Source organism: Doryrhamphus excisus, linkage group LG21 (genome assembly GCF_037039965.1).
Source record: "Doryrhamphus excisus strain RoL-2023G ecotype Guam linkage group LG21, RoL_Dexc_Guam_v1.1, whole genome shotgun sequence".
Taxonomy (NCBI): domain Eukaryota; kingdom Metazoa; phylum Chordata; class Actinopteri; order Syngnathiformes; family Syngnathidae; genus Doryrhamphus; species Doryrhamphus excisus.
The window spans coordinates 14,054,919-14,079,086 of NC_136377.1; the positions used below are offsets into that span (position 1 = coordinate 14,054,919).

A 24,168-nucleotide genomic window follows, 5' to 3' on the forward strand; every position below is an offset into this window, starting at 1 on the left:
AGTATTGCTACTTGTCTTGTATATTTCCGAGCTACCTTTTGAGTGTTAAGTTACTGTGTGATGATTTTAGACTTCTATCTAAGATGACACCTTGAGTTAGACTCTCAATGAAATCCTGTGATTTCCAATGGGTTGATAAGCTAAATAGATACAAATCTGTTTTTGTCTCTAAATTTAGTAGGTGTGGTTTAAACACTGGTGTGTCTGATACACCGGAATTTACGGTATGTCTCACAGCTGTCCCGGGAATTCCTCAAGGTCCCCTTGGTGGAAGTGTAAGAACTGAGAACTTCCTTACTGGGACTGATGCCCCGATGACATGGCCTGGATAAGCAAAAGAAAATGGATGGACTTTGCAAATGTTGATCCGAAATCGGAAATCGTTACTTGATAGTCGAGCAAAGCATATGTCAAAAATATAAATTATAGGCATCAATAACTCCCTTTTTTGCCATTTGCTGGTGGTACCGGAATGTAACCACTGCAGGAATCTAACGTAAAGAATGTCTGCTGTGTCATTCTACATCACCTCCTAATGTTATCAAACCTCAACACTCGGGTGCAGACTTCAATAGTTAATAGAAAATAACACAATTGATGTTGCTGCACCAGAAGAAATGTGCATCACACACACACACCATGTGCTGAGTAACAATGACTCGGCAGAACAGAAGGAGCCGACATACTTTGTCCTCATCTTTGGGACAGAAGAAGTTGAGTCATCAACACATAACAATCACACTTTAACAACAAAAACAGGCCAATCATTGTGTCTTTGCAATTCTTGATTCTTGATCCACCTCTGCAATGTGTGTGTGTTGCATGTCTGTGTGTCACTGTGCATGATTCGATGTGCGTGATTGGAGGCTCAGAGCTAACAGCTGGGGTCCAACAAAGTGATGTGTGTGTGCGTGTATACGCAAACAGAGCTTAAAGTATTAATAGTGCCGCCATGGCCGTGCTCTAAGCCACTTACAGCTTGTCTACCTTCTTGATCAGAACCCGCTTGACATACACAGTAGAACCTCCCTGCAGGGCCGAGATGCTGTTGCTAGGAGACCGGATCAACTTCTACCAGAAGCGACATGCGACTATGACGATGACACCGAATAAAGAGGAGGAGCTCGGTCCAGAAGCGGGGAGGTTCAGAGGTAACTTGATATGTTGTTGCTCAGGTTACAAGCGGAAACATGACACCAGCAGGCCTCAGTGTGGCGCTAGTGAGCTCGCAGAGAGGAACCCGAGGGCGGTATCAGGTTCTGTTCACAAGGTGTCATGCTAGTTCACTGCACGGCCACAACAATACGGTGCCTGTTGAAATGTTTAAACCGTACACAGCGCTAAATGTCTCCTTCCTGTTGTGTGATTGGGGATATCACAACCTTCAGACATTATTCATGCAGGCCCATTTGAGCTGCTACACAAAGCTCCCCGTGTGTGTGTGTGTGTGTGTGTGTGTGTGTGTGTGTGTGTGTGTGCTCATTAAAGAGGTTAATGAACACAAAGCGAGTCGCTTTCTCTCTCTCTGGACATGTTGGTTCTGCTGGGACAAAAACGTCACCACCAGCCCAAAAACCTACTTCTGCCCATGACACTGACACACATGCACTGTCAATGCCCCCCCCCATACACACACACACGCACACACACACACAGCCTTAAAGAGTAACCTAATCAGCGTGTGCACTCAGGTAATTAACTTCACACACTGATGACATTCAATAAGGACATCATAAATATTTTATGTTAGCATCGTCCTGCTGCCACACGTCAAATATTTGATGATAATGATGGTAGTGTATGTCATACACCACCACCCCCCCACCACCACACCCCTTGGACTGGCAGTTGTTGACGTAACCGTGCTTGGACATTAACTTGTGACTTTGTCCAGAGGAATAAGGAGCATGGCTTGACATTGTGTTCTTCCATTTGTGCATATTTTTTTCAGATATTATATGGACAGGAGTGTTGAATTGTTCAGCTGTGATTCAGGGGCTGGGCCATAGGGGGCAGTGGCGTTTACCTGCTGGTTGGAGCCAGATTAAAAGAGAAGAGAGAAGAAGTAAAACAATTATTCATTCATTTTCTACCGCTTATCCTCACGAGCGTCGCGGGGGGTGCTGGAGCCTATCCCAGCTGTATTCGGACGAGAGGCGGGGTACACCCTGGACTGGTGGCCAGCCAATCACAGGGCACATATAGACAAACAACCATTCACACTCACATTCATACCTATGGACAATTTGGAGTGGCCAATTAACCTAGCATGTTTTTGGAATGTGGGAGGAAACCGGAGTACCCGGGGAAAACCCACGCATGCACGGGGAGAACATGCAAACTCCACACAGAGATTGCTGAGGGTGGAATTGAACTCCTAGCTGTGAGGCCTGCGTGCTAACCACTCGTCCACCATGCAGTCAGTGCTTTTCAATTATTTTCTGGTCAGCAAAATTTGGACATCAGAATTCATGGTTCCATTTATCACAGCAAGTCTTCCAGGTGTTGAAGCAGCAAGACAGCCCCAGATCATCACACTACCACCACCATATTTTACTCTTGGTGTGATGTTCTTTTTCTGGAATGCTGTGTTTTTTCTCCCTTCATGATAAAAAAGTTTAATTTAAAAGATGCATTTTCTGTTCAGTTTTGTTGTCATTGACTAATATTAAAAAAAATGTCCTTCATGCTGTGTTTCATGCGTGATGTGCTGAACATTTCACTGATTGTATTGTATAAGTCCAGAGTTTCATACTGGGATGTTTGTGCCACATTGAAATGTGCAGCTTTCTAAATTATAGGTTTAGCAACATTATGTAATTAGATTAGTATTAATAAATGTACAACCTAAGATCCATCTACTTGTTGATTGTTGTAAAACATGTTATTTTCGTTGCCTATTGTTTGGCTATTTTGTTGAGACTAAATTATTAAACAAAGAATGCCATTTTTTTTCTATAACTTGTTTTGCATATTTTAATATTTGTCTTATTTTGCACAAACAGTATTAATTAGTGAGACGCATGCAAGCATCGCAGGAGAAGCATTCATTATACGACATGCGCTGAACAATACTGACTATCCGAAAGAAGATGATTGTTGCATTGTCCTCATGTGGCCTTTGAACTCCAAACTGGCCAATGGCGTGGCCAGATCCTCCAAATGATTAGAGTCCCTGCTCACGTGCCATGTAGTCAACGTGGGGACTTACAGTGAGCTTTCCCTGGTCGTTGTGGTCGTTACCACACAGATTAAGCACATTTCACTGAGGTTTAAGCTAATCTAATCTTTGCCTCGCTTGTTGTGTTACATATTGTTTACATTCCACATGTTGTCCATGAAAACAGAAAAAGAGGTCTGCTGTGAGCATCGGTTAGCGTGTTGCCAGGCCCAGCGGCCCAATCGATACAGTGTCTAAAAATAGCAGCGGCATAATAGCCTTACTTGCAAAAGCAGGGGGAGGATAGGACGATGTGGGGGAGAGAGCGGCATTTCTTGTGTAATCTCCAAGATAACGGTAACCCATGGCAACCGCAGAGCGTGAGCAGGCGTCATGGAAAAACTTTGAATCCCTCGTAGGAGAATTCTCAAGGGGATCGAGAAGGATGTTTTTGGCTGGGAATCTGGACCAACCTCCCGCTGGGTTAATCACGGTGGATCATTAAATGGATTGCATGAGGTCAGACAGGATGCCAGGCCAGCGTCATCACGTCAAGGTTGACCAGCGGAGTTAGCGTAGCATTAGAATTATTATTATTCTCTAGCCTCACAATCCATCAACATTGTCGACTTTATTCCAAAGCAACAGGTGGCGCTATAACCCCTTGCTGTAAATTCACATTAGCCAATCAGAAGCCTGAAGAAAGTCATGAGTGGAAAAGACACAATGGAAGAAAAGGGGAAATGAACACAGGAAATAGACTTTCATGAGGAATAAAACCAAAGTAAAGTATAGTATGTATGCCACAGCTGAGCAGGTGGGCGGACTTTGAAGGACCCGTGACTCATCCCACCACACGGCGCTCCAGCGTGGGCGACGACAACAACAACACACTCCATTCATAGATTCTTCTCCTCGCTGTGCCACCTCCCATCAACCTCTCTGTGAGCTCTACGTCAGTTCCTTCTCTCTCTCGCTCTCTCTCTCTCTCTCTGGGATTTTTTTTTTTTCATTCATAACCCGGAGAGAAGGACGCCATCTTTGGAACACAGACCAGGAAGTAGGTCTTTCTTTAGCACACTTAACTTGATAGCCTCATAATTTCACAAAATCGCCACACACAAGTAAGCACTTGGGCGAAAGAGTCAAGGAAAAACTCCCTCTGGAGAAGAAAACACGCACTTCAGCCTACATGCAAACATTCCACACAATCAGTACCATTGGTGTTAATGAGCAAAGCACAGCCTCAAGTGTTAACACCAGAAAACAGCCAAATGAAGACATGATCCGTTTAGTAGGTTGGGCACCATCGACAATTTAGCCTCCAGGGGCCTGTGAGCACCAGACCATGACCAAGTGATGGACCTGACATACAGTATAGCAGAATATTTCACCTTACTATGCAATATTGACAGTATATATGAAATCCGTATATATGACTCCTCCAATCTAAGACCAAAAACAAGGCTGGTGGTCAGAAAAGTGTGGACTCACCAGTTTTCCCTCCAATGTGTAGATCTTCTTCACCACGCCGGAGTCCAGCTTGATGGCGTCCGTGATGTCGGTGAGCACCTGCTCGTAGGAGTGGGCCGTCTTCTTGTTGAGCAGCACCCTCACGGCTTTGCGGGGCTTCACGCCGCTACGCACCACCGTCACCAGCTTGGGACGGACAAAGTCCTTGCTCTCTAGTGCCCCCACCTTGGTGCTGCCCAACGAGGGGGGCCCGCGGGCCGCCGCTGCCGCCGCCTTGACGTTGACAGACCAGTTGGGGTTGACGTTCTTGGTATAGTCCACCTTCTTGTAGGCCTCGATGGAGCTGCAGACGTAACTGTCGCCTGCAGGGGGCGCCATGGGACAAAAGTCAAGCCAATACAATAATAATCTTTCTTTTATCTCTTTTATCTTCCATGCCAACAGCTTGTTGCTCATCTCTAAGGTGTGACAACTTTGTTTTCATTACTTTGCAGAGTATTTCCAGTATACCAGGGAAGACTTGTATTACTATAAAGATGTTGTATTGTATTGCTATACTGTACTATCATTTAAGTACGTGTTGTACGTGGTCATGTTTGTTTTAGTATCAGCAACCAAATATGGCTTCTTGCGCTGTAAAAAAGATGGAAGTTTTACCTTCGAGCAGTTGATCGATACTGGTGATCCTCCTGGTTCCGTCCAGCGTGTAGATGGTTCTGACGCCCTGCGGCAGGTTGACATTGTCGGACAAGGAGCGGGTCAGGTCCGCCAGCAGGGCGTCAAAGGTCCGGAAGCGGTCTGCGGAGATGGCGTAGACGATCCCGTGGAAGTATCGGTCCCCGTTGCGGTAGAAACGCACCTTCTTGGCCCGCTTCTCGGCGCTCAGAGCCTTCAGGGTCCGGGTCCGGAAGAGACTGCAGTGCGCGCTGTGCGTCGGGCTCTGTACGCCGTTGACGCGCGCGTTGGAGCGGCCGTGTCGCTGACCTTTGTCCCGCTCGTCGAAGTGCTCCATGTCCGTGTCCATGCGGCCCACCAGGCTCACCAAAACCGCGGTGCTGTCTGACGCGTACACGCACGCAGGTAGGAAGTTGGTGTCGCCAAACAACGAGTGAGCGAGCAGGTGCGTCGTGCACGCCTGCTCCCAGAATAGAGTCCTAATGACAGATTAAGTCCACTAAGCCACGCTGACCGCCTGGACTAGCGGGCACGGATGGAGAGACAGGCACCGATCAATAACTGCCCTGAAAAGTCACCACGCAGGCTGACACCATCCCATAATACTCCAAGCACTGATGGATGATGAAGATGTCTTACCCACAGGAGAGATGAGCTCCTCCGTCACCTGCGGAATGGATGATGCTTCACCTCCAGCCACCAATGGAGAAAGACCTGAAAACCAGCAGAATGTGTGTGTGTGTGTGTGTGTGTGTGTGTGTGTGGTGGAAGAAGTTGAAGCTGAAGTAGCAGCTGCCTCTTCCTCCTCCTCCTCCTCCTCTTCAGCTACGTCACTCGTGTCGTGATTCCCATTCAGCACCCCCACCCCCTTACAGTCATTAGGATGCAGGTCCACATGTCTAGAATGTGGTGAAGATGCTAGGATTGGGTAGGGGTGTGTGGGGTGGGGGGGGGGGCGGGTGGCAATACATGCATCCCTCACACAGACGCCCCCTTATAAGCAGGAGCACTTTAACGTCTGCAATATCGGCATATCTATATGGCTCTAAAGTCTACCAGTGCCGTAGGTCTAGCTTTACATTGACAGCTCGTTCAACAGGTGATGCTCTATTGTCATGGCAACAACCTCAAGGGTCTTCCTTGGCTGACGGACTTTAGGATGAAAGTGAGCTCTTACCTTGGCAACTTCACACTATAAGCTCACCTAGCCGAGATTCTAGATAACCTCTGGTCCCTCTAGTCCAATAGTTTCCCAGTCATATAGGCCTAGAGTTCTCCAGTCCCATAGAAATATAGTTCCAGTCCATAGTTCAACAGTCTGACTGCCCTATAGTCCTATATATAATCCTACATTATATACACAGGTGTGTATTTCTGTCCCGTAGTCATTTTTAGCCAAGTTAGTCCTCTAGTTTTAAAGTCATTTAGTTCAGTTGCACTCTAAAGTTTCTAAAGTCCGACAGACTGCTGGTCCTAGATGGCGTTCTAGCCTACAGTCTACAATCCTATATTGTCCAGTAGTTGTCCGGTCCTATAGACATATACTGTAGGTGTACATTACCATGGAAAGATATTCTCACCCCATACTGTAGATATGCAGACATTATGGTTGTAACATCCTAGTCAAGTCGTCCCTCAACTCTAGTTCTAGATGAATCTACAATTCTTTAAACATGTACATATGTCTAGGCCCAGAGTGATTTTCTTTTTTTCTTTTTTCTTTCTAGCCGAAAGTCCTGTTAGCCGCTTAGTTCTGTATTTGTGTTGTTTCTACACTTCTATGAACTTGGGTTCCCAGTCCCAAAGTCCTTTTAGTCTTATACTGTACTTCACGTATCTTTTGTCCACTGTTCAATAGAACCCTCCAGTTCTACACTCATAATAGCTTCTGGTTCTTAGTTCATTGTTCATTGTCTCCAGTTCTACACCTTCTAGGCCCAGGGTCCGTAGTCTTGTAGATGAATTGTCCTTAAGTCTTCAGTCCTAGTGCTGTAATTGTCGAGCTGTAGAGGTTAGGCAGTCCATATTCTCATACCAGTTCCCTATTTCAACAGTCCTCTTACATGGAACTGCTGGGATTCTACAGCCCTATAATATTATGGCTCCATGCTTATGAAGCATAATATTGCACTTTCAGTACCAGGGTCCCATAGACCTTTTAGTTTTGATAGCTTCTGTAGTGCTGCAGTTCTGTGGCTCCATATATTTCTGCAGTTTTACAGTTCTATGTTTATAATCATTCCAGCTGTAACTGATAGACTAAAGCGGATCACATGATGTACATGTGATGTACATGTGATGTACATGTGATGTACATGTGATGTACCTTTCACATTATTGACATGTGACTGATTTGGGTCTCCTCACATGGCTTGGCTAAAAGGCTCTACTGACCCACATGAAGGCCCAAATAAAGAGGCCACCTCATTTAGTTCACTGCGTCATGACGGCACAGCATGGTCAAAAGTATTGGGACACCTACTGGGAATGAAAGGTTTTTGCAGCAAAAACAGCCTGTGAGGACAAAGGTCGCTGATGTTGGACCTCTTCTTCCTCACCAAACTCATCCAAGCTTGCCTTCCTCTAAGTGGTGGAGGCAGATAAGAAAAGATCATCATTTAATAGTCAAACACTTTGATCACATGGAGACATCAGTCCTATATGTACGTGTATGTGCGTGTTGGTCACTTAAAGGACATTTCTATCTGGGCGGGTAAACGGGGGACCTAGCGTGCGTCAGTCTGATGGCTGGCAACGTCTTCAAGTCTAAATTAATCCTGAGGAAAACAAGGCACATTGGAGAAATGAGCAGGAGGACACGCTCCGAGATTGGATCGGGATCCTTTGCGTTCTTGGAGGTCTGCCACTCACTGGACACTTCATTAGGTACACACAGCCAGATGGTGAGGGTGTTGTGTTGGCGTGTGGGTGGATGCTTGTGTGCAGGCGGCGGTGTTGCTCACATTGGACATGTAGGCAGCCTGACACCCGGTGTTGTTGTTTTTTTTTTTTAGTGTTTCACGTGTTGCTTGAGGGTGGGCAACCTGCTTCCATGGTGGGCTTTTTTTTGCTGGCTCTTCTCCAACATCCCACATTCTCCTCCTTCATTTTCTTTTGCTTTTCCTTTCTTTCCGTCAGCCTCTGACTTCCTGCTGGGTTGCTTTGCTCTATGCGGACAACAACGAGGACAGCGTGACTGATGTGTAACTTTTGAACTAAACTGCCTCAAAATAAGCATCCTTGTGATTAGGTTTTAAGTATTGTAAGGATGAAGACAGAGCAGAACTTCTCACTGACCTCAGTTTGCTCTCTGTACCCCTCTGTGGCGGCATGGAGTACTGTCTCCTTTGGGCGTCAACAGTGGAGGACAACTGTGGAAGAGAATTGTGATGTCATGGGAAAAGACACACGGGCCTCGGCTGACTGTCTTTTTGGATGAAAGTGAACTCTTACCTTGGCAATTTCAGACAAGTAGGCTCGTCTCTCATCATTTGTTTTATGGAAAGACTGTTTGGGAAAATAACATTTGTGGATGAATACATAAATATGTGTGTATTATACAGTCACAATTTAAGAGCTTAAGCTAACATATTGGGGAACAACTCTCAATCTTAATTCTTCATCTTGTGCATGTGTTGGCTGAGGAACAAGAGTGCTAAAGTGACCTACGACCTCACAACTGGAGAAAAATTCCCTCCAAAACCTTGTAAAAAGCCTTCCCAGAAAAGGAAGCTGCTATAGCTCCGAGGGAGCAATTCTAGACCAAAGAGTGGGGGGGTATTTCACCTTTCCCTCCTGTTCGATCCTGATCCGAGAGTCTATCAGCTGACTATGGAGTTGTGACTTCTCGTCAGTCAGCAGCTTGAGGCACTGCCTCAGTGACTCCTGTAACAATAAAGACAATATTATTACAATATACCGTACAAAAGCACTTGTGTACTACATGCAGGTATGTACAGTATCTCAACAAAGTGTTGTTTTTTTTTTGTTTTAAAGAATAAAGAACCACATTGTCGTAGTACATGATGATCTTCCAGGCCCTGTTGTGTGGGTCTGCAACTTTGATGAATTAGGGGGACATTTGGAAAAATGGATCATTAAAAATACAAAATGTATACATCAAATAATAATATACTATATAAATATTATTTTGCAATACATACTGGCCTCCACAGTGTCTGCTGAGAAAAATTGTGGCCCTTGGACAAATGTATTTGATGACCCTTGCCTTGCAGTACCTGGACTTTCTGCCTGTTATAGCTTAGCTCTGACGCCCTCTGCTGGCGTCCAATCTCAAAACACCTCTAAATGGCTTGGATGCAAAACGAAAATAACAACTTTAGCAACTACTGTAATATAATATAATAGAAAATATAAACACTCACTAGTGGCATGTCATCGTATGATCGTATAGAGGCCAGTCGATCTGTAAAATAAGATATTTTTAAAAATAGTGTTTATATACAAGTCACCGGACACGCCATTAGCTACATAATGATACAGTATATTTCACCCATGGGCTTCCCACGCAGGTCCTCCAGTCTTTCGTGGATAATTGAGATTTGTCTCTGCAGCTGCAGGTTGAGTTCAGTCTGAGTTTCATATCTGGTCTTCCACTCGTTGTCTGATGCAAACAACACATGAAGATGACACCACAGAATGGTCATTTCCAGAACCAGAACCAGAACCCGCTCACCTTCCCCGTCCACGCCGTGCAGCCTGTCCTGCAGCTCCCTCATGGTGCAGCTCAAGTCCCGCACAGACTCCTCCAACATGTCTCTGATTCAAGTTGGGTTTTTTTTCGTTTTGGTTTGTCGCAGAGAAAAAGTGTTTCAAAACACAAATTTGGAAACAAACTAGTTCCGATGATTAAAAACTCACTTTATTTCTTTTTCTTGCTCCAGTTCGATCCGGAGGCGCGTCATGTCGTATTTACAGGAGTCTTTGTTCATGTTTGTCCAATAAAATATCGCTGACTGAAGAAAGTTTGTAGCACCTGGTTTCTATAGATACAACCACTTCCGGTTAAGAAGACTAGCAGTAAGGCTAATTTGGCACCAGAGGGCGCTGTAGACTTTAGACTGGAGGTTGCCCGGAAGTGTTGATATCGCTATATTTGTAATGTTGCTTGTTACAAACTGAAGGTCATAATTAGATTTCATGTATTATTGGCTGACAAATTAAGGAAGATGTTGTAGTCTGAAAAAAGCAACCCTAGGTCTGGTCTTTTATGGTGTTCTACAACAGACTACTGGGTGTGTACTTTGACACAGCTAGCTACATCCCAGCGCAGTGGCATAATTGTTACATCATCTTGCTACTTCCGTCTCTACCACATTTTGGTTTCTGCTGCTTTTGTCCTGTCAAGAACACATGTACAGTAGATGTTCGTTGGGGTTCCAGTAATACCTTTAATGCTTTAGCTTCCACTTCATATCAAGCTGTGCTTCATCTGACATCCCAAGCAGCCGTTTGATTCTTTCTGTGTTTTTTTGTTAACTGCCTGACACTTAATCGGCCTGTTGGGGCTTCAAGCGGTCCGGCAGCAGAACCTCAACAGTGAAACTGATTCTCTTGGCTTGGAAGATGCTGTAAGTGTTGTCGAATCGCAGCACATCTGAGAAGGTCAAAGTTGGTGTGTGTTAGGTAAGGTATGTTAATGAGGTCATAGCCAGGGAGAACTCACACACGCCAGGTCGTTCGCAGGTCAGCGAGCCGTCCTCAGGCACTAAGTGAGCGTTGTAGCGCTGGCTGGGCAGCACTTCATCCATCTGAGCCGCTTTCTGCCATTCGCCCTTTTTTGTCTTCATAAACACCCCAAAACCGATGTCTGCACCCTCGCTGGAAAACTGCCACCTGGCCAACAAAATGTATATATATTTTTTACATGTTTCTGTAATTGAAAAAATAAACTACATCTCCTTTGGCTTATTCATCCTTCATCCATTCATCATTCATCAACTGGGCTGCCCGGCATGCCTTGCGGGCATTTGGAAATAACAGCTTTATATTATGTGTTGTTGATTTATGTGGTGCATTAACTTGCTATGGAGGGGCTGTGTTTCCGTTTCATTGCACTGTGAGTAGGTTTTGTCTGTTGTTTGATGCCACCTATATATAGACGCCCCTCCCCCGCACCAAAGTCTGCCCACCCCTGTGCAAACCACTAACCAACCATGCGAGTCACTGAGCCCTATTTTAATAAACAATACAATATGAACATATAAACAACAAAGACGTCCAATTGTAGTTTCAATTGTGAAGTCTGACCTGAGGACGCATCCCGGGAAGAGGATTTCGTAATCCAGTTGTCGGGTTGACCCTCGGTTGACAGTCAAACACTGATCATACTCCACTGAGACATGATCCCGAACATAGTAGGAGGTGGGAACTGGGCCGACGTGGTTTATCTGGAAAAAGATGACAAATATTAGTCGATGTCGGCATAAAAGAAATGGTTCCATTTGGATTCTTTTGGACAGGACGTTGAAAGAAAAAGAGAAAGGTTTACTTACAGCAAGTGTGAAGAAACCATCAAATGAATGATACATTTCTTTTTTTGAAAAAAAAATGTTTTATTTAACAATGTATGACAATGTTCCACAAACAAGTCGCGGTGTGGGCAGTGTGACCCAGAGTAGCAACTGTCAGGACAGTAGATCGGTTTTAAGTGGCTTTAGTTGCATCCATTAAAAGAGTATTTATTTCTAACACATGATTGCTAATGTTGACGATTTGGTGCTTTCTTTATTTTGTACTCCATATACAACACATGCAAGTAAAATAACACCTAATAACACAGCTACAGTAAGTGTAAAAGTTACATTACAAAATAAAAAAAATAAAAAAGAAAGCCCTCCAACTGGACCACATGTGGACTTTGTGGCCTTCCACCCCTCACTTGTCCTGGGCCCAATTATTTATCTACAGAGACAGCGACAGACCAGCATTAGTGACTTGACCCCGACAACAGTCTGCTAGAGCAAAAGCGGCTCTGGACCATTACAGCTGCTCGTGCATAGCGACTAGAGGCCATCTCGGGTACTACGCATTTTCCACCGCAGCAGGAAATTTCTCCTTTTGTGGTTAACACTGCAATTTCCTCTCAACTGGGTGCAAACCCAGCAAGATCCATTTCTGCTGATAGAAACATTTCCACTCTAACTGCTTACTTTGCTCATGCTAAATAAAACACGATTAATATAGATTAAAATGAATATTTCATCATGATTAATCTCATGAATCTGTTATTCATTAGACAGCACTAATAATTGTATATAATACAGACAGATTGTCAGTGAAGCAAACCTACAAGGATGCAAACTAGAGTGAGGAGGTTCTGCTCGGAGGCAAGCGTGTTGTCATCGAATGACCTACGACCCTAACAATGCTCAACAACTCACCCTGGTCCGACAGCGCGGGTCTCCATCGGGATCCGTCAGTTTCCCGCCATAGATGACGGGCAGCTCATCCGCGTCGATGTATTTCAGTAGCACCTGTTGCCAGTCGCCTGTGGAATAGTGGTGGGCAAAACCGTTCCTTTCAGTCAACCGGATCATTCCGGTTCATTCAGTAAAAAGATCCGTTCATTTCAGTCAATTGGTCGTTAGCCTGTGATCTCCCCCTGTGCATAGACCCGGTCAGCCGTGTCGAGTCAGTCCGTTCACTCATGTTCACGTTCGTTCCGACTCAACAGTTGATGACTAGTGGTGTGTCGGTCATGAACGAACGGGTCAAAAGAAATAGTTCTTTTTGTGAACGGAATGAACAAGGTCACCGACAGTGTCGGTCAATCTCTCCGTCTCGGTCTTTCAGTCAGCTAACCCCACCCACCCACAGAGCGAGGTGCGACTATAGGATAAGACAGGCAAGGACGCAGATAGTCCCGCCCTGCAAAAGCAACGACGAACTGACTCTCCAGCCAATCAAAAAAAAGCATTTGCAACTGAAGGACTGAATCGGTATCTTAGGGGCAGTGACCTCGTTCATTCCGTTCACAAAAAAGAACTAGTTCTTTTGACCCATTCGTTCATGACCAACACACTGCTACTGTGGAACCAAACACACACACACTTTACCTTTCAAATGATATACCATCAGATGTGTCAAGTCATTCCCTACTGATCCAAAATGCTTGAGGCAGAAGAGCTCAAACCTTTACCACAACATGCTTTTACTGCTTTGCAGTTGTTTTACATCAAAGATAGAACACTATTGATTTTAAACCATGTGACTTACTGCCAAGGATGCAGATTTTCTGCCGCGTGTTCTCGCAAAGGAAGTGTTTGACAAGGTTGTAGGCCACTGGGAAGAGTTTGGGCGCTGCAGGGGGGAAAAAAAACAACTGTTGAATCGATGACGAACTCCTCTCTCCTTCTCATGATTTACCTTTAATGACAAATAGCCTCTTCAGGCCTTCTGGGTAGTTGTCCTCAAACATCTGGAGGATCTGAAGACACAAGAATACTCCAAAAGCCACTTTGACAAAGTACCCTGTCTTTAATACCATCAATGGCCACTTTGCTCTTCTAGTAGTGGAACACATTTATAGCAGCACACACGAGCACAAGTCTTATTTATGGCTTATTTTCTCTTATTACTCTCTTTTCTACTATATTGGCTAATGCTGCTGTAAACAAGGGATCGTGTACATCAAGAAGCCCATGTGGGGCAGTGGCACACCAAATCTAGCAGATGGAGCAATGCTACCATCTTCAGGACTGGAGTGGAACTACATCATGTGCTATATTGTGGAATATTACATAAAACATTTGTATTGGATGTCATGAGGATGTGTGTGTGTGTGTGTGTGTGTGTGTGTGTGTACCTCTCCATATGTTTCAATAGCAGGCTTCCACAAGTGCTTCAAGCCCAGACCCTCAACGTCGTAAATCATTGTGATGGACTCCACGTTCTTCCCCAGCTAGAGGGCACAACAACACGGGCCGGGTCAGTCACATCCCTTGATGCCACATTGTGAGTGGTGCTAACCTTCTGCGACTGGACAGTGCACTCCCTCTGCAGCATCTCACAGTCTCGGATCTTAGACTTGATGAAGTCCTGCTTGGAGGCAGAGAGGAAGAGGCCTTTGGGGTCCACGGGTCCGATGACATCATACCAGATGGGACTGCCCTCGCGGTCGTAGCCACACATTCCTCCAGAGAGATACTTCTCGATGACCTGCAGCCATCATGGAGAAGGTCCAACTAATCACACATACAGTACGTTAACTGTCACCACAAAGTTGTTCTTATCTTGTCACCTCGGGGGGTCGCCAGTCGCTGATGATTGTGTCCACTTTCATTTGTTTCCTGAAGTCCAAGTGCTGTAAGGAGAATAAGCACATTTTTTCCAGTGAGGGTTACATACATAAATGAATATAAAGGAAATTAATATAAGCTGTAGAGGGAATTTCAAACAAAACAACATAAACAACCCGCCATGGAGCCAACAAATGTTGCAAGTGCCAACAATTTAATAAAAAGGTGGAAATTCAAGATACAATGCAAACTACAAAGATGGTGTTTACGGAACTCGGGTCAAGTCAGCATAATGGGAATGGGACGGTAATGGGACAGTGCCAATGGGCCCTACAGCCCTCTTCATTATGGATTTGAGTAGCCCTATGCAATAAACAATTTATTTCCACGATATGTTGAACTTTGAACACATCTGGACACTTCATTAGGTACACCTGCATCAGCTAATGAGATCCAAAGCAATAAAACATGACAAATAACATTGATTTCTGATTGACACAGCCCATTATTAGGTAATTTAACAATATTAATTACTGTGCTTGTGCAAGGCTACTGCATGACCCCCCCCACCAGCACTATGTTGCAATTGGGGCACCTTAAGGAGGCTTGAGATAGAACAAGTGCCCTGTCAGCAGGACGTGGGTCGGTTGTGTTATCAGTACACATGCACAAACCATGATGGCAACATTTACAGTATGATTACATCATGTTAGTGTGTCTGATGACTCCTTGTTGTTCTTAGTAGGAGGTTAAAAAGTGGCCTTCATTCATAATCATACAATAAATGTATCCAATTGTGCCTCTTTGGAGACATCAAAGTGCAGCATCAAGCATGCACACCTGATCACAATGTTAAGACCAGCTGAAAGATTTTGAACTGTTGGATCTGAACGAGGTTCTGAGAAGACCTTCAAAACACAAAAAGAAGAATTGGAGTGAGACAAAAACATTTTTAAGAAATAGGCTGCCCACTTCCAAATGCGTAAACCTCATTATCTGAAACTTTGGTATGGTTTAGCAGGAGAATACAACATTCTAACGACATTTGTGGGTCAGAAAAGTGGGAAAAGCATAATATTCAATGAACTGAACTCTGCACTAGCAGAAACTAGCAGAAACCTTCATTTGGGCCGGGGATTGTCACATGATTTGACAAACAGCCAATAGGATCCTCCGGGTCTGGGCCGGTGAAACTTTTTTGGATCTATGACTTGACTTTTCTGTTCCAGATCCCTAAGCATCTTTTCAGGAGTCTATTTCACTTTCAATGGTTATTTGCAATAAATTCCTTGCTAAATTTATTTTGTCTCACTCCAATTTCTTCTTTTTGTATTTTAAAGATCTACTTTGACCCTTCTTAAGATCCAACAGTGCATGCAAATGTATTTTTCCAACTGGTGTATTTCCAGTGTGAACTTATGGACTTATTCATGTGTGTATCTTATCAGAGCGCAGTGATGGCAAAACTTCCTAGTGATGACATCACGTTTGGACAACGTTACCTTTCGCAGCATGGCCTCGGACTTCTGCACGTTAAAGTTTCTGGCTAGAAGACAGAAAAAAAGAACAACAATTTTAAGATTTAAGGATTAGATCTGCTTCCAAAAGGAAAACGTCAAAAGTCAAACACAGCAAAGTTAAGATTTCATACTATTGAAACAGTATCACTTCTTCTTACACTTGTGTGACACTTAAAATTGGAACACTTATGGAATACAAACGCAAAAAACATGGACTAAATGAAATGAGACAAGTTACACAAGTTCACAGTTAACCAACTTCTCTCTGGAGAGAATGGATTTTATAGTCCCCAAAAAGCCTTTTCTGTTTATTGGGTATGGTCTACAACGAAGCGGACAAGCATTCTGCTGTCTAAGACGCTGCAGATGCTGCCGCAAACCCATTAAATGCTCCTTTCCGTGAGCTTCCAGAGGCCTGGAGGCTGGTATGGCCTGGAACTGTTTGTTATTTTGGTCCAGTTCGAGGTGTGCTTACATGGCAACACAGTTTCACTTCCTCCTGGTGACTAATCACACAAAACGTGAGCATTAGGCATTTGACAGAATGTTTGTATTGGATCTCTTTCGATGGCGCATCTAATGAAGCGACCTCATCCCCTCATCATCAGCCAGTCACGCATAGGAGTAAAAACAAGCTGAATCATTCTGAATGGACACTTTTTGGAAGCTTCTCGACAGTGTAACCGAACTTCCTGTGATTTTAACGGCAGGGGGATCACTGGGGGAGGGCAGGGGCGTGTCTGCCCTGCTGTTGCTGTAGTACACCTTATAATGTGATTAGCTCCGGATTAGCCTGATACACAAAGTCCAAGCCCTCTGCTCCAAAACTAATTTGAGCTCCTTACCCCCCCCCCCCCCCCCCCCACACACACACACTAATACTAAAACACACACAATAAGACTCTTCTATGTATTCATTGGAGCACAAATGCGTTGAAGTGCGTTCAGACCAGGCTTGTTGTTATGAGTTGTACTTCGTATATGAAAACCACGCAACCTGTGCAGGTTGACACATGAGGCGGGATGAGTTCCAGCTCACCTCTAAGCCATCGCAGCAGGAAGTGGTCATGTTGGGCAGGAAGTTGAGAAAGAACATCTTGAATCCTCTCCCGGAACTGATGAGGGAAAGCAGGAGACACATTTGCACATATGAGGAAGGTTTAATGTCCTGAATGACTACCTTATCTTTCTTATCTTTTTTTTTTTTGGAGGGGGGGGGGGGGTACATGTTTAATTCCAGCTTAAGCTTGTGACTCAGTGACTAATTACTTTCTATGCTTTAGTGACCCATCTTTAGTAACGCCTGCCTTGTGTGAAATGCACTTAGAAATGTTGCAAAGCTCCCATCATGCAGGTCTTACTTACTATTTACATTTTAATTTAGGAGAAACTGATGACAAATGACAAATGATTCTGTGCTACAAAGAAATTTAACCTAAATAGAGCATGCAGTTGATGACAAATGTATCCATATCACTATAAGGACAAGCTGTTTTTGTCATAGAAATTATAGTAGAGACGTACATAATGCATAAAAAGGTGACTTGTACGCTCGTATTGTAATTAAGACAGTGAAGTAGCATGCTTAAAATGCTCTCTAAATCCTATGTATTATTGTCTTACCTGGTGCAGAGCATCAGCCTGTTTGGGGCTGAGGTCTCCCAGCCTCCCACTCATGTCTGCCGGCTGAGGATGCTCGATAAGCTCCGTCTAAGAAGTCCAATGTGCTGACAGAAACAAGCCCTCTAATCGTGACAGGCGGACGCCCGCCCCCAAGATGCTGGCTGACGGATGCAGCCTCCACTGAGCCCGCCTGTGAGCAGGTGACTCGGAGGGGAGGCAAGTGAGTCGGTCCAGGAAGGAAACGTAAACACGATTCTTCTCTAAGACCAGCTGACTGGGCCGAAGAGTGGGGAAGCGTCAAGAGGACTACTTGCTCCTCGCTAGCTAACTGGCTTTAAAGGGACACCGCCGGTTCTCTGACTGACAGTACTGTACTTCAAAGATGGCCGGTAAACCAAACCTACCTTGCTAATGAGTGGATACTTATCAGCAGTAAACAGTATTTTGGATAGTGTAAACTGCAGCTACCTTATTTGTGTAATTAGGTTAAATTTAGGCCTCAAGCCAAATTTCACTCATTAGCACATTTTACACGCATTTACAAAAATAAACAGCTGTGCTAGCATTTTTGAAACCGTTCATTCATTCAATAGAAATTACATTCACACGACTAAAACTATTTTAAAAGCTTCACTGAAAGAGTAGCGTTTTGACGCTTTGCTCGTCGTGGACATGTAACGGAAGGACGTCACAACTACCAAGCAAAACCGGAAGCGTGAGCGGAACTATCTCTTGTTCCCGCCGTCGCTCTTTCCAACGTGACGTCAGGTAAACAGGCGCGAAGTATGAAAACAGCAAAATAAAAGCTTGAATGTGTACAAACATCATCATATAAACCCTTAATTTTTCATTTGTATACTTGTATACTTACTGAACCATCTGATTCTCAATCAAATGGCACCCATACAAAGATAACAGTTGTCAGCTATTAACAGGTATACATTTAAACACATACATATTAATAATACATGTATAGGTTTTGTAACTGATGTCAATAGACCAGCGCTCTCCAAGAGGTAGCTTTCAAGCTTTTACGAGCTCACCACCTTTGTAGTTCACTAAAGCATCAAAGATGCTTCAACGTTTGGAATTGTTATTATTTAATGACAAATGACCGCAACATAGCAGAAAGACAATGGCCGATTTAAGCAAAGATCTGTTTTATCGATAAAGTTTTAACAACTAAAATGTTGCCAGTCAAAACATACACACATCTTTCTTTTGTCCAAGTAGCTTGACTAGAGAGGGACAGCTGGAGATCCCCACTTGAGATTAAACACGTGTACTGCCTCTACTGTGCCTAGTGATTTTAAAAAAATAATTATGTTGTGTAAAAGGGAGGATCATCATGAAAGACAAAATCAGACAATAGTAGTATTCTACCTAACTTCGATTATTTCCTTCTTCATAAAAGTCAGAAAAAGGTTAAAAGGGTTAGAGGCGAGACTATTTTTTGCCCTCTTCCACCGTCTTGTTCTTCACATCTTTGTCGGCTGTGTCCTTGGCTGCTTCCTGTTCAGGTGTGGCCGTCTCCTGCCGGCCGTCTGCATTCTTTCCGTCCGACCTTTTGAACATGGCCTTGGCCGCCTCCTTGCCCGTCGTCTTCATGATGGCTTTGATGCCCAAATTGTCGATGTTGTGCGCCGTCACGGCGACGTTGGTCACCGAATGTAGAGCCGTGTCTGTGGCTTGGCCTGCATCATCACCGTACCTTCGCCACCAGCGACGTGGGGCGTCAGTTAAAGGAGGTGACATGCTTATGTCAGTGTTAAAACGTATGTGAAAAAAATCCTCTTCTTTCAGTTTGTTTTATTCGTAGCAAACGGCAGCAGCTGACACCAGACAGCATTTAGCAGCAGAAACACCAAGACAGACAAACACCTCAAAAGCTCAAATAAATGATTTGTCCAAGCATTAATACGTTACCACAAGTCAGTCAGAGGAAATAGACAAGCAGAAAACTGCAAAGTTGATGAGAAGAAGTCACTCATTAAGTGTTTGCCTTGTTGGTGGGCTTGTGCAATAGCCGCTCTAAGCCCCTAAATCTGAAAACAGGACATTCAAGAGCAGAGTATGGAAACGCGTCAGTGTGTCCCATGTCCCCAAGAGGAAGTGACCCACAGGCAAGGCAGTGGAGGACAAAAATCAACTGTTTGTTACTCACTTGTACGTCACCGTCTGCACTGTCTCCGATGTGACACTTTTGCCGATGAGCTTTGCTCCCGTCTCCAAACTGGTCCACACGGCAGAGAAACCTGCAGGGATTACACAACAACAAACGTGGCTCTGTCAGGAGTTTCTGTGCCTCCTACTCTCTCCGTATTTGGACACCAGCCTGAACATTATCGTAATATTAATGCTATTGTTTATGCAGATGGTGGCACGGCGGTCGAGTGGTTAGCGCGCAGACCTCACAGCTAGGAGACCAGGGTTCAATTCGACCCTTGGCCATCTCTGTGTGGAGTTTGCATGTTCTCCCCGTGCATGCGTGGGAATGGTTGTTTGTCTATATGTGCCCTGTGGTTGGCTGGTGACCAGTCCAGGGTGTACCCCGCCTCTCGCCCAAAGACAGCTGGGATAGGCTCCAGCACCACCCGCGACCCTCGTGAGGAAAAGCGGTAGAAAATGAATGAATGAATGAATGTTTATGCAGAAACATCTTGGGTAAGGTGCACCAAGTCGTCTCTCTAGCGCCCTCTGGTGTCTCCGTTCAAGGTGTGTCAGGTAAAATCGGTGAATTACAAACATTTAGCACCTTGAAGGCTGCTGAGCGCCACAAACTTGGCTCCCTCCAGGTTAGAAGGTTCCCCCTCTTTGCCCTTCATGGACTCTGGAATCAACTTGGCACCGTGTTTCTTCATGTGAGGGGCCATCTTCTCCGCTATGTGTTCCGCCACCGTGCTCACTCCGTTTACTGCAAAGTGGACAACAGTGCATGAGTAAAGGTCATGCTGGAATACAACCAAAACTTTGGAAGGATTCTGACCGCTTACCCAAGAAATTGCTGACGCGGACGGCGCCGTCTGTGGCCTGTTTGGCCACCTGCAAGCTTCTGGAGACGTGCGGGCTGACCTCGGAGGGGGTGTCCTCTGGCGTGAGGCGGTCCCGGATTTTCAGTGCCCCCTTGTTAATGGCCCTAGTGGTGGCCTCTGCCCCTCTGACCAAGCCGTGACCCAAGCGAGATGCCCCTGGAAAGAGGACGATGCCAGTGAATGGCACCCTCTAGTGATTGATGGGTCAATCTACATTCACCCTGATCCCTGGCGGTGTAATTGTACAAGCTTCAGCCTTTCATGAGGGCAAGGGTTTGATTCTCGGTCAGGCTCAGGCTTGCATCAGGAAGGCGTAAAAACTATATAATATATTGTGCTGGTTTGTGCTACTACAATGGGTGATAGCGCTGCTGCGGCCATTTATTTATTGAATCTATTGTCTGCTTTTGGTGTGTCTAAGGTCATGTGGGCGTATTCGTCATTCTTTTTGTACACACGCACACACACACACACACACGGTTTAAATGGCTTAAAACAGATTTATTTGGAATCTCACCTGACAAGATTCCGTCGCCCATCTTCTCACTCCAAGTAGGAAGTGGTGCTTTGTCCTTCCCCGGCAACACCACCTGGGGGCCGAGGGGTATCGTTTCACTCAGGCTGATGACCCCTGACCCCACACTGTTTGGACTCTGTTGGAATAACAAGTTATGTGTCCAAGTTCATCTCCCTGTGAATCGATGTGAATGTTCGTGTTTGGATGTGGAGGCACTCGCCTGCACCCTGAAGTCCGTCAGCTGCTTCATGAGGTCCTCAAACACCTCCCGGTCGGCAGCGGGAAGCTGTGATGACAGCACGATGCCGACGAAGGCGCCTGGCACAGGTGCCAAAGTGTCCGGGAACATGAAGATCTCGGAGGTGGCCAGCAGCACCGGCATATGCGGGCTGAGCGAGTACAACCAGCCGCACACCTGAACAACACAGGAGGACTGTTACACAAAAGCAGCGTGGTTCAAAGTTCATTCATTCATTCATTTTCTATCCTGGCGATATGGAACTCAGCAGTGTTTCTCACATTCTTTATCAAATTGTTGACACTGGCAACTTTCTTTGGCCCCATGCTGGGTTATTTAGCACTCAATAAAAAGTGAGTCAGCAACACGTAGGGTGCTTTTTGGGCACCTGATTTTGTGGAACATTACAATACAGGCCGTATGTTGTACATAAACCCAGGTAAAATTTCAGATGAAAAACAAAATCATACGAAAAGTGGGGCATACAAAAAAATGACGTTTTTCTGTTTTTTAATTTAGATTTTTCAGCAGTAGGAGCACTACTTTAAACATCTCATTTAGGCATTCAGAAGACATACTCAAAGATGCTGTGAATGATTATACAATGGTCAGTAGATGTCAGTAATGGTACTGTAACTAGATCCCCGCAACAACAGGCTTTTTATTGTTTGTTTCTTTTGGCTTTTTTTCCCTGATTTTGAAGTCATCACAGCTGATCTTTTTGATCCCCAGCAGGTTTGAATTATCTTACAGGCACAATAATTTATTTATTTAACACATTTATAGTAAAACAAAAGATTATTTTCTTTTATTCTGTCAACAATATTGGGTAATATGAGTGTAAAGGTGACTGTAGGGGTGTTATTTCATGTCTAGAGAGCTCTAATACTGTAACGTTATTCAGGAGGTCATAAACAGGTGCTTCCTTTTATAAATAAAGAATTCCACTTTACGGAAAGTCACTTATCACGGTCGGGTCTGGAACCAATTAACCACAATAAATGAGGAATTATGTATTATTATTATGTATTATTTTTGATTTTTTTTAAATACATTTAAAAAATCAAAAATAATACATAATAAAATAATGACAACAGTATGACAACTGAGGCAAGTTTTTTTTAAAAAAACAAATTATACAAAAACTGGGGTTTATGAAAACCAAAGTTTGACTGTACATTGGATGACTCCCAATGTGCCGAACTCAGTAAACTACTAAGCAGTCCCATATACCCGGGTCAGGCGTCCCTGGTGCGCCGGGCACAATCACGACCTCTGTGAGGTCACAGGCCATCCGGCGACAAGACAACAGAAGCGCGGAGTCATCTGTTAACGCCTCCATTGTGCAGCCGTGGAACAAAGCGGGCCTGCCGAGTCACAAGCTCAACTTGGCACGTAGCGCAACACAGCACACACTCGACACAACTTGTTTGTTTTCTTGAGTTCTGACCCAGTACGATGTAACCGATCACACGAGTCAGAATTAAACACAGCTAAAGATTTGAACAAAAAGACCAGCGACAACAAATAAAGTCAAACTAGTTTGGAGTTATATAGTTGCATACTTACATCCAGAAAGAAAGGCCCCCGTCCATCGGGTGGATCCTGGTGCTGGGGTTCAAACGTGACAATGCGGAGGTATCCGGGGTGAGAGAGAGCACTCACCTGCCCACTGGGGGCCACAAAAAACATCTGCACCCCCGCGGGGATCAACAGCAGCTCGTTTCTCTTCTCTAGTTCGGCTCCGCTCCAATCCCCTGGCGCTGGAGTGTGTGCTAGGCTGTGGTGGCCGTCTGCGGGTTGAGGGGTGTACGCCGGAGGCTGAGCTTGGGGGTCAGACATGGTGGGTTGTGTTCTCCTCGCTGGGAGCGGTGGGAGTGTGTTTGGGTCAGTGGCGGCGACGGCAGCAGGAGCAGCAGCGGCAGGTCCCTGAGAGGCAGGAGGTATAGACGGGTACAGGTGCTGGAGGGGGCTGTGGGCGGGCAGCAGTGGATAAAGGCTGGGGGTCAGCTCCATGAGCAGTCGCTGCCTCTGGCCAGGAGGGGGAGTGAGCGAGGCATCGAGGTCAGAGATGTGCTTGCTGACGGTCGCCAGTGTGCCCTTCATCCTCTGCTGCAGCTCTCTGGCTCGGTCCCACACTGGCCCCTTCTGACGTGGACCCCCGGTGGGTATCCCCAGCCCCTGTATGAGGTGCTGTTGACCTTTCCGGTAGTACTCCACAGCCTTGGCCTGGTCGCCACCCTCCTCCAGGGACAGGCCACGGCTTAGACAGTGGAAGGCCAGTTCGTACTGGTCTTTGATCAGCAGCAGCTCTGCAGGCTCCGACATTCTGAACACGCATGAGAGAAAAGTTAGCTCTTTAGCACTGGTATTACTTGTGTCTCATTGCACTGCTCTGTGTGCGGTATTACTGCATGTATTCAATTACCTAACCTGTTATGCTGTTTTACTCCTTTAGATTCAATCTATGAGTCGATGCTTTGTAGTGAGAAACGACTCTTAGAGTTTTTCCTTTCCACTCTCAGCCCTGCTCACTTGGCAGAGGAAGACCTTTGGTTTGATGGGCCAATCACATCATACCATTATGTAAAAAAAAGAGACAGAATCTTTTCAAAAGCAGGACCGATACAGCACATGCAAACTATTTATACTTTTGCTTATACTGAATTT

The 24,168-nt window shown here is 45.1% G+C and overlaps 4 protein-coding genes across 7 annotated transcripts in view; all 4 read right to left on the minus strand.

Moving 5' to 3' along the window:
• The window catches only part of LOC131137946 (serine/threonine-protein kinase DCLK1), a 33,233-nt gene extending 27,353 nt beyond the window's left edge, over positions 1–5,880 (minus strand). For all 4 annotated transcript variants that reach the window (XM_058086424.2, XM_078787507.1, XM_058086423.2 and 1 more), the window contains exons 1-2: positions 5,291–5,880; positions 4,655–4,995 (exon numbers count right to left, since the gene is read on the minus strand). In XM_058086424.2, the coding sequence (XP_057942407.2) occupies positions 4,655–4,995; positions 5,291–5,657 (708 nt within the window). In that variant the 5' untranslated portion in view covers positions 5,658–5,880. The remainder of the gene's footprint in view (positions 1–4,654; positions 4,996–5,290) is intronic.
• Positions 5,881–8,302: 2,422 nt separating this feature from the next.
• ccdc169 (coiled-coil domain containing 169) lies at positions 8,303–10,334 on the minus strand. The gene is made up of 8 exons (XM_058086437.2): positions 10,190–10,334; positions 10,005–10,087; positions 9,822–9,932; positions 9,694–9,734; positions 9,095–9,193; positions 8,762–8,815; positions 8,606–8,679; positions 8,303–8,475 (listed from the first exon to the last, which is right to left on the minus strand). Exons 1-8 carry the CDS (start codon positions 10,258–10,260, stop codon positions 8,319–8,321), a joined length of 690 nt encoding a protein of 229 aa, XP_057942420.2. The 5' UTR covers positions 10,261–10,334; the 3' UTR covers positions 8,303–8,318.
• On the minus strand, positions 10,274–18,418 carry LOC131137948 (SEC14-like protein 2). The gene is made up of 12 exons (XM_058086435.2): positions 17,712–18,418; positions 17,128–17,203; positions 16,071–16,114; positions 14,571–14,633; positions 14,300–14,488; positions 14,136–14,231; positions 13,697–13,757; positions 13,547–13,630; positions 12,712–12,818; positions 11,579–11,718; positions 10,995–11,164; positions 10,274–10,925 (listed from the first exon to the last, which is right to left on the minus strand). Exons 1-12 carry the CDS (start codon positions 17,763–17,765, stop codon positions 10,819–10,821), a joined length of 1,191 nt encoding a protein of 396 aa, XP_057942418.1. The 5' UTR covers positions 17,766–18,418; the 3' UTR covers positions 10,274–10,818.
• A 522-nt stretch (positions 18,419–18,940) lies between these two features.
• On the minus strand, positions 18,941–23,971 carry sparta (spartin a). The gene is made up of 8 exons (XM_078787596.1): positions 23,956–23,971; positions 23,068–23,829; positions 21,481–21,675; positions 21,261–21,396; positions 20,705–20,899; positions 20,467–20,625; positions 19,876–19,966; positions 18,941–19,422 (listed from the first exon to the last, which is right to left on the minus strand). The coding sequence occupies exons 2-8, from the start codon at positions 23,824–23,826 to the stop codon at positions 19,158–19,160; spliced, it is 1,800 nt and encodes a 599-aa protein (XP_078643722.1). The 5' UTR covers positions 23,827–23,829; positions 23,956–23,971; the 3' UTR covers positions 18,941–19,157.
• Positions 23,972–24,168: the final 197 nt, after the last annotated feature.

Excerpts from the sequence above, each read along its gene's own strand:
- ccdc169 (XM_058086437.2), bottom strand. The coding sequence starts at position 10,260 with ATGAACAAAGACTCCTGTAAATACGACATGACGCGCCTCCGGATCGAA. Across the intron at positions 9,194-9,693 it reads CATACGATGACATGCCACTA|GAGTCACTGAGGCAGTGCCT; the intron begins GTGAGTGTTTAT and ends TTATTGTTACAG. Across the intron at positions 8,680-8,761 it reads ACTTGTCTGAAATTGCCAAG|TTGTCCTCCACTGTTGACGC; the intron begins GTAAGAGTTCAC and ends TCTCTTCCACAG.
- LOC131137948 (XM_058086435.2), bottom strand. The coding sequence starts at position 17,765 with ATGAGTGGGAGGCTGGGAGACCTCAGCCCCAAACAGGCTGATGCTCTG. Across the intron at positions 14,634-16,070 it reads CCGAGGCCATGCTGCGAAAG|CACTTGGACTTCAGGAAACA; the intron begins GTAACGTTGTCC and ends TTCTCCTTACAG. Across the intron at positions 11,719-12,711 it reads ACCCGCGCTGTCGGACCAGG|ATAAACCACGTCGGCCCAGT; the intron begins GTGAGTTGTTGA and ends ATCTTTTTCCAG.
- sparta (XM_078787596.1), bottom strand. The coding sequence starts at position 23,826 with ATGTCGGAGCCTGCAGAGCTGCTGCTGATCAAAGACCAGTACGAACTG. Across the intron at positions 21,676-23,067 it reads GGGGGCCTTTCTTTCTGGAT|GTGTGCGGCTGGTTGTACTC; the intron begins GTAAGTATGCAA and ends TGTGTTGTTCAG. Across the intron at positions 20,900-21,260 it reads GGGCGACGGAATCTTGTCAG|GGGCATCTCGCTTGGGTCAC; the intron begins GTGAGATTCCAA and ends TCCTCTTTCCAG.